General features: G+C 47.5%; 1 protein-coding gene across 1 annotated transcript in view; it reads right to left on the bottom strand.

The window, feature by feature from the left end:
- The window catches only part of LOC130272878 (myb-related transcription factor, partner of profilin-like), a gene marked incomplete in the record, with an annotated part of 32,380 nt that overhangs the window by 5,451 nt on the left and 10,082 nt on the right, over window positions 1–16,847 (bottom strand). The window contains 3 exon segments of the mRNA XM_056518858.1: window positions 2,116–2,184; window positions 4,354–4,451; window positions 13,371–13,608. Of these exon segments, the coding sequence (XP_056374833.1) occupies window positions 2,116–2,184; window positions 4,354–4,438 (154 nt within the window).

Below are 16,847 nucleotides of genomic sequence, written 5' to 3'. Positions count from 1 at the left end.
CAGTCCCTCTATATTACAGGTCAGTCCCTCTATATTACAGGTCAGCCCCTCTATATATTACAGGTCAGTCCCTCTATATATTACAGGTCAGTCCCTCTATATTACAGGTCAGTCCCTCTATATTACAGGTCAGTCCCTCTATATATTACAGGTCAGTCCCTCTATGTTACAGGTCAGTCCCTCTATGTTACAGGTCAGTTCCTCTATGTTACAGGTCAGTCCCTCTATATTACAGGTCAGTCCCTCTATATTACAGGTCAGTCCCTCTATATTACAGGTCAGTCCCTCTATATTACAGGTCAGTCCCTCTATATATTACAGGTCAGTCCCTCTATATTACAGGTCAGTCCCTCTATATATGTACAGGTCAGTCCCTCTCCCTCTATATTACAGGTCAGTCCCTCTATATATTACAGGTCAGTCCCTCTATATTACAGGTCAGTCCCTCTATATATTACAGGTCAGTCCCTCTATATATTACAGGTCAGTACCTCCATATTACAGATCTCTTTCTCTCTCTCTCTCTCTCTCTCTCTCTCTCCCCCCCCCCCCCTCTATATTACAGGTCAGTCCCTCTATATTACAGGTCAGTCCCTCTATATATTACAGGTCAGTCCCTCTATATTACAGGTCAGTCCCTCTATATATTACAGGTCAGTCCCTCTATATATTACAGGTCAGTCCCTCTATATTACAGGTCAGTCCCTCTATATTACAGGTCAGTCACTCTATATATTACAGGTCAGTCCCTCTATATATTACAGGTCAGTCCCTCTATATTACAGGTCAGTCCCTCTATATATTACAGGTCAGTCCCTCTATATTACAGGTCAGTCCCTCTATATTACAGGTCAGTCCCCTCTATATATTACAGGTCAGTCCCTCTATATATTACAGGTCAGTCCCTCTATATATTACAGGTCAGTCCCTCTATGTTACAGGTCAGTCCCTCTATATTACAGGTCAGTCCCTCTATATTACAGGTCAGTCCCTCTATATTACAGGTCAGTCCCTCTATATATTACAGGTCAGTCCCTCTATATATTACAGGTCAGTCCCTCTATATATTACAGGTCAGTCCCTCTATATATTACAGGTCAGTCCCTCTATATTACAGGTCAGTCCCTCTATATATTACAGGTCAGTCCCTCTATATTACAGGTCAGTCCCTCTATATTACAGGTCAGTCCCTCTATATATTACAGGTCAGTCCCTCTATATTACAGGTCAGTCCCTCTATATTACAGGTCAGTCCCTCTATATATTACAGGTCAGTCCCTCTATATATTACAGGTCAGTCCCTCTATATATTACAGATCAGTACCTCCATATTACAGGTCAGTCCCTCTATATTACAGGTCAGTCCCTCTATATATTACAGGTCAGTCCCTCTATATTACAGGTCAGTCCCTCTATGTTACAGGTCAGTCCCTCTATATTACAGGTCAGTCCCTCTATATTACAGGTCAGTCCCTCTATATATTACAGGTCAGTCCCTCTATATTACAGATCAGTCCCTCTATATTACAGGTCAGTCCCTCTATATTACAGGTCAGTCCCTCTATATTACAGGTCAGTCCCTCTATATATTACAGGTCAGTCCCTCTCTCTCTATATTACAGGTCAGTCCCTCTGTATATTACAGGTCAGTCCCTCTATATTACAGGTCAGTCCCTCTATACTACAGGTCAGTCCCTCTATATTACAGGTCAGTCCCTCTATACTACAGGTCAGTCCCTCTACCTCTATATTACAGGTCAGTCCCTCTATATATTACAGGTCAGTCCCTCTATATTACAGGTCAGTCCCTCTATATATTATATATTACAGGTCAGTCCCTCTATATATTACAGGTCAGTCCCTCTATATATTACAGATCAGTCCCTCTCCCTCTATATAACAGGTCAGTCCCTCTATATTACAGGTCAGTCCCTCTATACTACAGGTCAGTCCCTCTATATATTACAGGTCAGTCCCTCTATATTACAGGTCAGTCCCTCTATATATTACAGGTCAGTCCCTCTATATATTACAGGTCAGTCCCTCTATATATTACAGGTCAGTCCCTCTCCCTCTATATAACAGGTCAGTCCCTCTATATTACAGGTCACTTACCTTCTGTATTACATGAAGGGTCGTCCTCTATCTTTATCTGGATTCTCTCTAGTACAACCTCTGGGAATCCTATAATAACAGCAGACGGTGTCAGGAATCAAGTGCTTCAGTATAAATAGATATATAGTCAGATGTAGCAGAGCTGAATGTGGTAAATAATATGATCGGTGCAGCTCATTATACTGTAATAAATAGATATATAGTCAGATGTAGCAGAGCTGAATGTGGTAAATAATATGATCGGTGCAGCTCATTATACTGTAATAAATAGATATATAGTCAGATGTAGCAGAGCTGAATGTGGTAAATAATATGATCGGTGCAGCTCATTATACTGTAATAAATAGATATATAGTCAGATGTAGCAGAGCTGAATGTGGTAAATAATATGATCGGTGCAGCTCATTATACTGTAATAAATAGATATATAGTCAGATGTAGCAGAGCTGAATGTGGTAAATAAAGTGATCGGTGCAGCTCATTATACTGTAATAAATAGATATATAGTCAGATGTAGCAGAGCTGAATGTGGTAAATAATATGATCGGTGCAGCTCATTATACTGTAATAAATAGATATATAGTCAGATGTAGCAGAGCTGAATGTGGTAAATAATATGATCGGTGCAGCTCATTATACTGTAATAAATAGATATATAGTCAGATGTAGCAGAGCTGAATGTGGTAAATAATATGATCGGTGCAGCTCATTATACTGTAATAAATAGATATATAGTCAGATGTAGCAGAGCTGAATGTGGTAAATAATATGATCGGTGCAGCTCATTATACTGTAATAAATAGATATATAGTCAGATGTAGCAGAGCTGAATGTGGTAAATAATATGATCGGTGCAGCTCATTATACTGTAATAAATAGATATATAGTCAGATGTAGCAGAGCTGAATGTGGTAAATAATATGATCGGTGCAGCTCATTATACTGAAATAAATAGATATATAGTCAGATATAGCAGAGCTGAATGTGGTAAATAATGTGATCGGTGCAGCTCATTATACTGTAATAAATAGATATATAGTCAGATGTAGCAGAGCTGAATGTGGTAAATAAAGTGATCGGTGCAGCTCATTATACTGTAATAAATAGATATATAGTCAGATGTAGCAGAGCTGAATGTGGTAAATAATATGATCGGTGCAGCTCATTATACTGTAATAAATAGATATATAGTCAGATGTAGCAGAGCTGAATGTGGTAAATAAAGTGATCGGTGCAGCTCATTATACTGTAATAAATAGATATATAGTCAGATGTAGCAGAGCTGAATGTGGTAAATAATATGATCGGTGCAGCTCATTATACTGTAATAAATAGATATATAGTCAGATGTAGCAGAGCTGAATGTGGTAAATAAAGTGATCGGCGCAGCTCATTATACTGTAATAAATAGATATATAGTCAGATGTAGCAGAGCTGAATGTGGTAAATAATATGATCGGTGCAGCTCATTATACTGTAATAAATAGATATATAGTCAGATGTAGCAGAGCTGAATGTGGTAAATAAAGTGATCGGCGCAGCTCATTATACTGTAATAAATAGATATATAGTCAGATGTAGCAGAGCTGAATGTGGTAAATAATATGATCGATGCAGCTCATTATACTGTAATAAATAGAGCAGGTTCACTGCAGCCCAATGAGAATCTACAGATCATACGCTGAATGACAAACCCAGCTCTGTTACATGTCACATCCCAGCTCTGCTACATGTCACCATCCCAGCTCTGCTACATGTCACCATCCCAGCTCTGCTACATGTCACCATCCCAGCTCTGCTACATGCGACCAACCCAGCTCTGCTACATGTGACCAACCCAGCTCTGCTACATGTGTCCATCCCAGCTCTGCTACATGTCACCATCCCAGCTCTGCTACATGTGACCATCCCAGCTCTGCTACATGCGACCATCCCAGCTCTGCTACATGTGACCATCCCAGCTCTGCTACATGTGACAATCCCAGCTCTGCTACATGTGACCGGCTCTGCGGATCCATTAGTATATATTGTCTGACAGCACTGCTACATGTGTCTGACACTAGTACAATACGCAGAAGCTCCTATATCACTGTTTCCCAACCATTGTGCCTCCAGCTGTTTCAAAACTACAACTCCCAGCATGCCTGGACAGCCGAAGGCTGTCCAGGCATGCTGGGAGTTGTAGTTTTGAAACAGCTGGAGGCACCCTGGTTGGAAAACAGTGTCCTATATACTCACGTAGCAGGTTGGGGTCCAAGCTGATAAAGGCTTGCGCCTCCCTGAGGGTGCTGAGGTAATGGCGCTTCTGAGATAACGTCTGCATGATGGCGGCTTCCCTGAAATAGAGAATATAGATGTAAAGTCCAGGGCCCCAGGACAAGAGCAGTAACAGGGGCCCCAGGGACAAGAGCAGTAACAGGGGCCCCAGGACAAGAGCAGTAACAGGGGCCCCAGGAACAAGAGCAGTAACAGGGGCCCCAGGACAAGAGCAGTAACAGGGGCCCCAGGACAAGAGCAGTAACAGGGGCCCCAGGACAAGAGCAGTAACAGGGGCCCCAGGACAAGAGCAGTAACAGGGGCCCCAGGACAAGAGCAGTAACAGGGGCCCCAGGACAAGAGCAGTAACAGGGGCCCCAGGACAAGAGCAGTAACAGGGGCCCCAGGACAAGAGCAGTAACAGGGGCCCCAGGACAAGAGCAGTAACAGGGGCCCCAGGACAAGAGCAGTAACAGGGGCCCAGGACAAGAGCAGTAACAGGGGCCCCAGGACAAGAGCAGTAACAGGGGCCCCAGGACAAGAGCAGTAACAGGGGCCCCAGGACAAGAGCAGTAACAGGGGCCCCAGGACAAGAGCAGTAACAGGGGCCCCAGGACAAGAGCAGTAACAGGGGTCCCAGGACAAGAGCAGTAACAGGGGCCCCAGGACAAGAGCAGTGACAGGGGCCCCAGGACAAGAGCAGTAACAGGGGCCCCAGGACAAGAGCAGTAACAGGGGCCCCAGGACAAGAGCAGTGACAGGGGCCCCAGGACAAGAGCAGTGACAGGGGCCCCAGGACAAGAGCAGTGACAGGGGCCCCAGGACAAGAGCAGTAACAGGGGCCCCAGGACAAGAGCAGTGACAGGGGCCCTAGGACAAGAGCAGTAACAGGGGCCCCAGGACAAGAGCAGTAACAGGGGCCCCAGGACAAGAGCAGTAACAGGGGCCCCAGGACAAGAGCAGTGACAGGGGCCCCAGGACAAGAGCAGTAACAGGGGCCCAGGACAAGAGCAGTAACAGGGGCCCAGGACAAGAGCAGTGACAGGGGCCCCAGGACAAGAGCAGTAACAGGGGCCCCAGGACAAGAGCAGTAACAGGGGCCCCAGGACAAGAGCAGTGACAGGGGCCCAGGACAAGAGCAGTGACAGGGGCCCCAGGACAAGAGCAGTAACAGGGGCCCCAGGACATGAGCAGTAACAGGGGCCCCAGGACAAGAGCAGTGACAGGGGCCCCAGGACAAGAGCAGTAACAGGGGCCCCAGGACAAGAGCAGTAACAGGGGCCCCAGGACAAGAGCAGTAACAGGGGCCCCAGGACAAGAGCAGTGACAGGGGCCCAGGACAAGAGCAGTGACAGGGGCCCCAGGACAAGAGCAGTAACAGGGGCCCCAGGACAAGAGCAGTGACAGGGGCCCAGGACAAGAGCAGTGACAGGGGCCCTAGGACAAGAGCAGTAACAGGGGCCCCAGGACATGAGCAGTAACAGGGGCCCCAGGACAAGAGCAGTGACAGGGGCTCCAGGACAAGAGCAGTAACAGGGGCCCCAGGACAAGAGCAGTAACAGGGGCCCCAGGACAAGAGCAGTAACAGGGGCCCCAGGACAAGAGCAGTAACAGGGGCCCAGGGAAAAGAGCAGTAACAGGGGCCCCAGGACAAGAGCAGTAACAGGGGCCCAGGGAAAAGAGCAGTAACAGGGGCCCCAGGACAAGAGCAGTAACAGGGGCCCAGGGAAAAGAGCAGTAACAGGGCCCCCAGGACAAGAGCAGTAACAGGGGCCCCAGGAACAAGAGCAGTAACAGGGGCCCCAGGACAAGAGCAGTAACAGGGGCCCCAGGACAAGAGCAGTAACAGGGGCCCCAGGACAAGAGCAGTAACAGGGGCCCCAGGACAAGAGCAGTAACAGGGGCCCCAGGACAAGAGCAGTAACAGGGGCCCCAGGACAAGAGCAGTAACAGGGGCCCCAGGACAAGAGCAGTAACAGGGGCCCCAGGACAAGAGCAGTAACAGGGGCCCCAGGACAAGAGCAGTAACAGGGGCCCCAGGACAAGAGCAGTAACAGGGGCCCCAGGACAAGAGCAGTAACAGGGGCCCCAGGACAAGAGCAGTAACAGGGGCCCCAGGACAAGAGCAGTAACAGGGGCCCCAGGACAAGAGCAGTAACAGGGGCCCCAGGACAAGAGCAGTAACAGGGGCCCCAGGACAAGAGCAGTAACAGGGGCCCCAGGACAAGAGCAGTGACAGGGGCCCAGGACAAGAGCAGTGACAGGGGCCCTAGGACAAGAGCAGTAACAGGGGCCCCAGGACATGAGCAGTAACAGGGGCCCCAGGACAAGAGCAGTGACAGGGGCTCCAGGACAAGAGCAGTAACAGGGGCCCCAGGACAAGAGCAGTAACAGGGGCCCCAGGACAAGAGCAGTAACAGGGGCCCCAGGACAAGAGCAGTAACAGGGGCCCAGGGAAAAGAGCAGTAACAGGGGCCCCAGGACAAGAGCAGTAACAGGGGCCCAGGGAAAAGAGCAGTAACAGGGGCCCCAGGACAAGAGCAGTAACAGGGGCCCAGGGAAAAGAGCAGTAACAGGGCCCCCAGGACAAGAGCAGTAACAGGGGCCCCAGGACAAGAACAGTAACAGGGGCCCCAGGACAAGAGCAGTAACAGGGGCCCCAGGACAAGAGCAGTAACAGGGGCCCAGGGAAAAGAGCAGTAACAGGGGCCCCAGGACAAGAGCAGTAACAGGGGCCCAGGGAAAAGAGCAGTAACAGGGGCCCCAGGACAAGAGCAGTAACAGGGGCCCAGGGAAAAGAGCAGTAACAGGGGCCCCAGCTGCCGTGTGTTATCTATGGATTCTGCAGCAACCGAATAACCGAATTTCTGAGGAAAACTTTTCAGGCGGATTCCGCTTGGAAATTCCGCCGTGTGAACATGGCTTAAAGGGGTACTCCGGTGGAAAACACTTTTTTTTTTTTTTTTTTATCAACTGGTGCCAGAAAGTTAAGCAGATTTGTAAATTACTTCTATTAAAAAATCTTAATCCTTCCAGTACTTATTAGCTGCTGAATACTACAGAGTTTTCTTTTTGGAACACAGAGCTCTCTGCTGACATCATGACCACAGTGCTCTCTGCTGACATCACAAGCACAGTGCTCTCTGCTGACATCTCTGTCCATTTTAGGAACTGTCCAGAGCAGCATATGTTTGCTATGGGGATTTTCTCCTACTCTGGACTAGTTCTTAAAATGGACAGAGGTGTCAGCAGAGAGCACTGTGGTCAGGATGTCAGCAGAGAGCTCTGTGTTCCAAAAAGAAAAGAATTTCCTCTGTGGTATTCAGCAGCTAATAAGTACTGGAAGGATTAAGATTTTTTAAAAGAAGTAATTTACAAATCTGTTTAACTTTCTGGCACCAGTCGATAAAAAAAAAAAAAAAAAAAAAAGGTTTTCAGCGGAGTACCCCTTTAAGACAGTGTTTTCCAACCAGGGCGCCTCCAGCTATTGCAAAACAGCAACTCCCAGCATGCCCGGACAGACAAAGGCCGAGGGCCCCCTGAGCAGACAGATAGATGGAGCACTCTTGGTCCAAAAATGGAGGCATTTAGTGCACTTTTTGATTAAAACGTGTCCCCCCCCCCCCCCCCATGCATCATGCGGAGGTGGCCTCACTTCACATGGGGCCCTGAACACCCTGACTCACTGCCGCTGCGTATATACTCGCTTCTATTTGTATACACAGCAGAGCGTATATCAGGTCAATGTTCATTCAATCTAGGCCCAGATGATCCGTCCTGGTCGACCTCCCCTCTGTGAGGAAGGAAGGAAGGAACAGAGCAAGGAAGGAAGGAAGGAAGGAAGGAAGGAAGTACCAGAGCAAGGAAGGAAGGAAGGAAGTACCAGAGCAAGGAAGGAAGGAAGGAAGGAAGTACCAGAGCAAGGAAGGAAAGAAGGAAGGAAGGAAGGAAGTACCAGAGCAAGGAAGGAAGGAAGGAAGGAAGGAAGTACCAGAGCAAGGAAGGAAAGAAGGAAGGAAGGAAGGAAGGAAGTACCAGAGCAAGGAAGGAAGGAAGGAAGGAAGGAAGTACCAGAGCAAGGAAGGAAAGAAGGAAGGAAGGAAGGAAGTACCAGAGCAAGGAAGGAAGGAAGGAAGGAAGGAAGTACCAGAGCAAGGAAGGAAAGAAGGAAGGAAGGAAGGTGGGGAGGAAAGGGTAAACAGAGGAAGGAAGAAAGTACCAGAGCAAGGAAGGAAGGAAGGAAGGAAGGAAGGAAGGAAGTACCAGAGCAAGGAAGGAAGGAAGTACCAGAGCAAGGAAGGAAAGAAGGAAGGAAGGAAGTACCAGAGCAAGGAAGGAAGGAAGGAAGGAAGTACCAGAGCAAGGAAGGAAGGAAGTACCAGAGCAAGGAAGGAAGGAAGGAAGAAAGGAAGTACCAGAGCAAGGAAGGAAGGAAGGAAGGTGGGGAGGAAAGGGTAAAAGAGGAAGGAAGAAAGTACCAGAGCAAGGAAGGAAGGTGGGGAGGAAAGGGTAAAAGAGGAAGGAAGGAAGTACCAGAGCAAGGAAGGAAGGAAGGAAGGAAGTACCAGAGCAAGGAAGGAAGGAAGGAAGGAAGGAAGTACCAGAGCAAGGAAGGAAAGAAGGAAGGAAGTACCAGAGCAAGGAAGGAAGGAAGGAAGGAAGTACCAGAGCAAGGAAGGAAAGAAGGAAGGAAGTACCAGAGCAAGGAAGGAAGGAAGGAAGGAAGTACCAGAGCAAGGAAGGAAGGAAGGAAGGAAGTACCAGAGCAAGGAAGGAAGGAAGTACCAGAGCAAGGAAGGAAGGAAGGAAGTACCAGAGCAAGGAAGGAAGGAAGGAAGGAAGTACCAGAGCAAGGAAGGAAGGAAGGAAGTACCAGAGCAAGGAAGGAAGGAAGGAAGGAAGTACCAGAGCAAGGAAGGAAGGTGGGGAGGAAAGGGTAAAAGAGGAAGGAAGGAAGTACCAGAGCAAGGAAGGAAGGAAGGAAGGAAGGAAGTACCAGAGCAAGGAAGGAAGGAAGGAAGGAAGGAAGGAAGTACCAGAGCAAGGAAGGAAAGAAGGAAGGAAGTACCAGAGCAAGGAAGGAAGGAAGGAAGGAAGTACCAGAGCAAGGAAGGAAGGTGGGGAGGAAAGGGTAAAAGAGGAAGGAAGGAAGTACCAGAGCAAGGAAGGAAGGAAGGAAGGAAGTACCAGAGCAAGGAAGGAAGGAAGGAAGGAAGGAAGGAAGTACCAGAGCAAGGAAGGAAAGAAGGAAGGAAGTACCAGAGCAAGGAAGGAAGGAAGGAAGGAAGTACCAGAGCAAGGAAGGAAGGAAGGAAGGAAGGAAGTACCAGAGCAAGGAAGGAAGGAAGTACCAGAGCAAGGAAGGAAGGAAGGAAGTACCAGAGCAAGGAAGGAAGGAAGTACCAGAGCAAGGAAGGAAGGAAGGAAGGAAGTACCAGAGCAAGGAAGGAAGGAAGGAAGGAAGTACCAGAGCAAGGAAGGAAGGAAGTACCAGAGCAAGGAAGGAAGTACCAGAGCAAGGAAGGAAGGAAGGAAGTACCAGAGCAAGGAAGGAAGGAAGGAAGTACCAGAGCAAGGAAGGAAGGAAGGAAGTACCAGAGCAAGGAAGGAAGGAAGTACCAGAGCAAGGAAGGAAGTACCAGAGCAAGGAAGGAAGGAAGGAAGGAAGGAAGTACCAGAGCAAGGAAGGAAGGAAGGAAGTACCAGAGCAAGGAAGGAAGGAAGGAAGTACCAGAGCAAGGAAGGAAGGAAGTACCAGAGCAAGGAAGGAAGGAAGGAAGGAAGTACCAGAGCAAGGAAGGAAGGAAGGAAGGTGGGGATGAAAGGGTAAAAGAGGAAGGAAGAAGAGAGAAAAGAAGGAAAGAAGGGGGGAAAAGGAGCGAAGGAAGGAGAAAAAGGTCAACGAGCAAGAAAGGGGTATGAAAGAACAGAGGAGAAAGAAAGAAAGGAAGGAAGGGGAAAAAGAAGGAAAAAGAGGGAAGAAAAGAAGGGGGAGGAAGAAAGAGAACTGGAACAAAGGAAGGATGAGAAGAAAAGAGGAAGGAAGAAAAAAAGAAAGGAAGGAAGGTGCTCCGGTTTAAAAACCGTACTGCAACCGCATACGTTTTTTTTAACATGGACGTCAATGGGAAACGCACATGTATACGGTTTTTACTTTGCACATGCGCACTTGAATCCTAAAGTCCCCACCCAAGACTCCTCCCATTAAAAATGGACACAATTATTAAAAATTTTTTTTTTTTTTTATCAAAACGGACGGAACTGTATGCACTTTTAAAAACGCATACGGTTTACTGATTGATAACAGTATGGCAAAAACGTGATGTGAACCCAGCCTGACACTGCAAAATCTATAAACTATGGAAAGATTCCCAGTGTCAAGTCTATGATCAGGGATACAAACTGCAGGAGCCAAAGATATTAGGCTGGGTTCACACTACGTTTTGTACTTACGGTTCCCGTATACGGCTGGGAGGAGGGGGCGGGGCTTAATTGCGGCACCCGCACTCAGCCGTATTCAGGAACCGTATTTAATGTATGTCTATGAGCCAACCGGAGTGAACCACAGCCTCCGGTCGACCGCGTTTTTGCCTACGGTCAGGAAACCGCATACGGCCGATAAGCCCCGCCCCGCATACAGCCGCGATTAAGCCCTGCCCCCTCCTCCCAGCCATATACGGGAACCGTAAGTGCAAAACGTAGTGTGTGAATCTAGCCTTAGATAGATAGATAGATATGAGATAGATAGATAGATATGATATAGATAGATAGATAGATATGAGATGGATAGATAGATATGATATAGATAGATAGATAGATATGATATAGATAGATAGATAGATAGATAGATAGATAGATATGAGATAGATAGATAGATATGAGATAGATAGATAGATATGATATAGATAGCTAGATAGATATGAGATAGATAGATAGATAGATATGAGATAGATAGATAGATAGATATGAGATAGATAGATATGAGAGAGATAGATAGATATGAGATAGATAGATAGATATGAGATAGATAGATATGAGATAGATAGATAGATAGATAGATATGAGATAGATAGATATGAGATAGATAGATATGAGATAAATAGATAGATAGATAGATAGATATGAGATAGATAGATAGATAGATATGAGATAGATATGAGATAGATAGATAGATAGATAGATAGATATGAGATAGATAGATAGATAGATATGAGATAGATATGAGATAGATATGAGATAGATATGAGATAGATAGATATGAGATAGATAGATATGAGAGAGATAGATAGATAGATATGAGATAGATAGATATGAGATAGATAGATATGAGATAGATAGATATGAGATAGATAGATATGAGATAGATAGATAGATATGAGATAGATAGGAGATAGAAAGATATGAGATAGATAGATATGAGATAGATAGATAGATAGATAGATATGAGATAGATAGATATGAGATAGATAGATATGAGATAGATAGATAGATAGATAGCAACAGGAGAATACAGCAGCACACTGCTAGCACAAAGATATAGATGAAACATGAGTATATAGATAGAACATGAAAAGCTATACAGCTGTAGTGCAATAAATGAAGATATGAAATTATGAGGTACTTAGCTTGCAAATTTGGCGCCAAATAGCGTGGACCGTCCCACCACGGTAAGGTGACCTCATTGGGACGGACCCTACACTATGTATATGCCTCTGTGTGAACAGTACAGCAGGCATTGCAAGATCTGAAACATCCAAGGCACCTTATATACACCTGATAGAGGTGGGTGGGGTGCAGGAGCCAACATGGAGGTAGCCACTCCCCCGTATGTGTAATACAAACAAAGAATAAGTTGGCCAGCACTATTGATTCCAAACTATTATATGGACCTGGCTTACAGGTGCAGGCTGCTGGGTACAGCAACAGGAGAATACAGCAGCACACTGCTAGCACAAAGATATAGGTGAAACATGAGTATATAGATAAAACATGAGTATATAGATAAAACATCAGTATATAGATATAGTATGTTTATTCCAGCAGCTTGTACCTGCAAGCCAGGTTTTTTCAATAGTTTGGATCAATAGTGCTGGCCAACTTATCCTTTGGTTAGATAGATAGATAGATAGATAGATATGACATAGATAGATAGATATGAGATAGATAGATATGAGATAGATAGATATGAGATAGATATGAGATAGATAGATATGAGATAGATAGATAGATATGAGATAGATAGATAGATATGAGATAGATAGATATGAGATAGATAGATAGATATGAGATAGATAGATATGAGATAGATAGATATGAGATAGATAGATATGAGATAGATAGATATGAGATAGATAGATAGATATGAGATAGATAGATAGATATGAGATAGATAGATATGAGATAGATATGAGATGAGATAGATAGATATGAGATAGATAGATAGATAGATAGATAGATATGAGATAGATAGATAGATGTGAGATAGATAGATATGAGATAGATAGATATGAGATAGATATGAGATGAGATAGATAGATATATAGATAGATAGATAGATATGAGATAGATAGATATGAGATAGATAGATATGAGATAGATGCATAGATATGAGATAGATAGATATGAGATAGATAGATATGAGATAGATAGATATGAGATAGATATGAGATGAGATAGATAGATATATAGATAGATATATAGATAGATATGAGATAGATAGATATGAGATAGATAGATATGAGATAGATGCATAGATATGAGATAGATAGATATGAGATAGATATGAGATAGATAGATAGATATAAGATAGATAGATAGATAAAACAAACTCAGCTCTGCTACAATCTATGAATAAATAAATAAATAGAAATAAAAAATGAAATACATTAACCATTTACTCTCTCCAGTTGTCACATTGTATACAGTTTTTCTCCATGAATGAAAACACTGAGGTGAAGGGGTTAATACATTGGGGGGAGGGTTGCAGTAGAATGACTTACCCAGTGATAGAGGAGGGGGTGTGGGCGCATACACAGGGGCCCCCAGAGGATGGTTATTGTGGCCCTTTCCTTCCTGGGGCCCTGTATACTGGATACCTGCACAGGGATGGGCCCCTCATGCAGTGGGTTCTCTTCCTGCTGCTGCAGATGACACAAAGGAAGCGCATAGAGGGGGAGGGGATGATCCGGGGAGGGGGCACAGATCTCCTCACATGGACAGACCCCCATCCTGAAAGAGCTGAAACATTGTAGCAACAGTCACTTAGTTATTTATTTATTGATGTATGTTTTTGTATATTCATCTTAAAGGGGAATTCACCCATTCAGAAATGTCTGTGTCTGTTACATTCATCTGAATGGGGCTATTAGACCGCAACGGAACCAGAGCGCCTCCAGCTGTGGCAAAACTACACCCTGGTTGGTAAACAGTGACGTATTCTATATACTACTATATAGTCCAACATGCTGGGAGTTGTAGTTTTGCAACAGCTGGAGGCACCCCTGGTTGGTAAACACTGCCCTATACTATATACTACTATATAGTCCAACATGCTGGGAGTTGTAGTTTTGCCACAGCTGGAGGCACCCTTGGCTGGGAAACACTGACCTATACTATATACTACTATATAGTCCAACATGCTGGGAGTTGTAGTTTTCGTTTGGGGGCAGCTGCTGACCCACAGGCTGTATCAGGGCATGCTGGGAGTTGTAGTTAGTCATAAGGAGGTATAAGGAGAAATAAAAAAAGTTATAGGGGTCAGAATAGGACAAAATTATCCCCCGCATGTGTATCCTGTGATGTCACGCATATATAATTCGTTATGCAAATTAGCATGGCAGGTATTGTTTTTTTGTTTTTTTTTTACAAGAAAAGTGTCGACCCTAGTTGCATCACCTCGACCCCAGCACCTTGTTCTGCACCCGTCTAGAGTTTGGGTGAGGGCGGCAGCTGCAGCTACTCTCGGCCTTTTGGCTAAGATGGAGTGTAGTATCTGTTAGAAAATATGGATCTGCATCGAGGGGGCAAGTGTACCATGGGCGTTCGGGGGCAGGTGTACCAGGGCGTTCGGGGGCAGATGTACCGGGGCGTTCGGGGGCAGGTGTACCATGGCGTTCGGGGGCAGGTGTACCAGGGCGTTCGGGGGCAGGTGTACCAGGGCGTTCGGGGGCAGGTGTACCAGGGCGTTCGGGGGCAGGTGTACCGGGGCGTTCGGGGGCAGGTGTAACGGGGCGTTCGGGGGCAGGTGTACCGGGGCGTTCGGGGGCAGGTGTACCATGGCGTTCGGGGGCAGGTGTGCCAGGGCGTTCGAGGACAGTTGTACCATGGCGTTCGGGGGCAGGTGTACCAGGGCATTCGAGGACAGTTGTACCAGGGCATTCGGGGGCAGGTGTACCAGGGCGTTTGGGGGCAGGTGTACCAGGGCGTGCGGGGGCAGGTGTACCAGGGCGTTCGGGGGCAGATGTACCAGAGCGTTCGGGGGCAGGTGTACCGGGGCATTCGGGGGCAGGTGTACCAGGGCATTCCGGGGCAGGTGTACCAGGGTGTTCGGGGGCAGGTGTACCATGGCGTTCGGGGGCAGGTGTACCGGGGCGTTCGGGGGCAGTTGTACCGGGGCGTTCGGGGGCAGGTGTACCAGGGCATTCGGGGGCAGGTGTACAAGGGCGTTCGGGGGCAGGTGTACCATGGCGTTCGCGGGCAGGTGTGCCAGGGCGTTAGGGGGCAGGTGTGCCAGGGCATTCGGGGGCAGGTGTACCAGGGCATTCCGGGGCAGGTGTACCAAGGAGTTCGGGGGCAGGTGTACCAGGGCATTCCGGGGCAGGTGTACCAGGACGTTTGGGAGCAGGTGTACCAGGGCTTTCGGGGGCAGGTGTACCAGGGCGTTCGGGGACAGGTGTACCAGGGCGTTCGGGGGCAGGTGTACCAGGGCGTTTGTGGGCAGGTGTACCATGGCGTTCGGGGACAGGTGTACCAGGGCGTTCGGGGGCAGGTGTACCAGGGCGTTTGTGGGCAGGTGTACCATGGCGTTCGGGGGCAGGTGTACCAGGGCGTTTGTGGGCAGGTGTGCCAGGGCGTTCCGGGGCAGGTGTACCAGGGCGTTCTGGGGCAGGTGTACCAGGGCGTTCAGGGGCAGGTGTACCAGGGCGTTCCAGGGCATTCGGGGGCAGGTGTACCAGGGCGTTCCGGGGCAGGTTCCATGAAGCCAGCTCATGGGCTGCCCTTATGTGACCTGTTCCCTCCAGGTCTGGTTATTTGGTTGGGGGGTGAAGAGCTGAGGTACATTGTGCCTTGGGGAGTGGTGACCCTGAGCTGTCTGACCTTGCGGGTGGGGGTTCCCACTGAATGTTGGCACAGGCACTACAATCTCCCACCTTTGGCACTCACCTCCTGATCAGGGCCAGCCCAAGACATTGTGCCACCTGGGTCCAGGAGTGAAATGCTGCGTACACCTTTAGCGGCACCATGATGGAATAGGTCTGTGATGGGTCGTGAAGGAAGGGGTCAAAAATATTCTCAGGGCAGCAATGTGCCGCCTCTGTGAAGGTGCCGCCTGGGTCCAATGGACTCCCCGGGACCCATTATAGGGCCGGCCCTGCTCCCGATCCCCGGCTCTAGGGTTGGAGAAATACTTATTGATCTGGCCCGAAATACTTATTTCATTTGTATTTTTGTCCCTGTGCCATGTTTGTGTGATTTATTTGCCACTAGGATTGAGGGTGCGGTGCCCTTCTGGGTGTCCCTCCTGTCAGTCTAGGGGAGACCATTAGGTTCTGGGTCCCTGCTTCGGCAGAGATGCCCACCTGTTGGTTGACACTTGGGTTAATGGAGGGATCTAGGAGCATCGTTGATCCTCACTGAGCAGGGCTGGTGCAAGGATTTTTGTCACCCTAGCCAAAAGCTAATTTTGCCGCCCCTCGACTCCGCCCACGACACACCCTTTGACACGCCCCACCTTACTACTGGCGCTCTAGGCGGCTGCCTATTTTGCCTATAGGCAGAGCCGGCCCTGAGCTTGCTTCTGTCATGGGGAACTTTGAACCTGAAACCTTTTGGCCCAGAGGTGAAGGGGCCATAGGAAGGTTTGTTGGGGGCCTCTCTTCTTTAGGAGAAGGGATAAGTGATAGACAACATCCTCTTAAATGTTTTTTTGTTTTTGTGTGAACACATTTGCGCTTTTTCTTGCACTTGGGTGACTGAGCACAATCCGCGTCTCAAGGAGCACTATCCGCACGGCCATGTCCTCTCCCACCTGTCACACAGCAGTGCCCGTCCTTGGCCCTTTAGATAGAAGACCATGCTATTAGTGGCTCTCCCACCTGTCACACAGCAGTGCCCGTCCTTGGCCCTTTAGATAGAAGACCATGCTATTAGTGGCTCTCCCACCTGTCACACATCAGTGTCCATCCTCGGGCTACTAGATAGAATTCAATGCCATCGGTGGCTCTCCCACCTGTCACACAGCAGTGCCCATCCCTGGC

This window comes from Hyla sarda, chromosome 5, assembly GCF_029499605.1.
Source record: "Hyla sarda isolate aHylSar1 chromosome 5, aHylSar1.hap1, whole genome shotgun sequence".
NCBI lineage: Eukaryota > Metazoa > Chordata > Amphibia > Anura > Hylidae > Hyla > Hyla sarda.
This window is presented reverse-complemented; position numbering and strand designations above follow the sequence as displayed.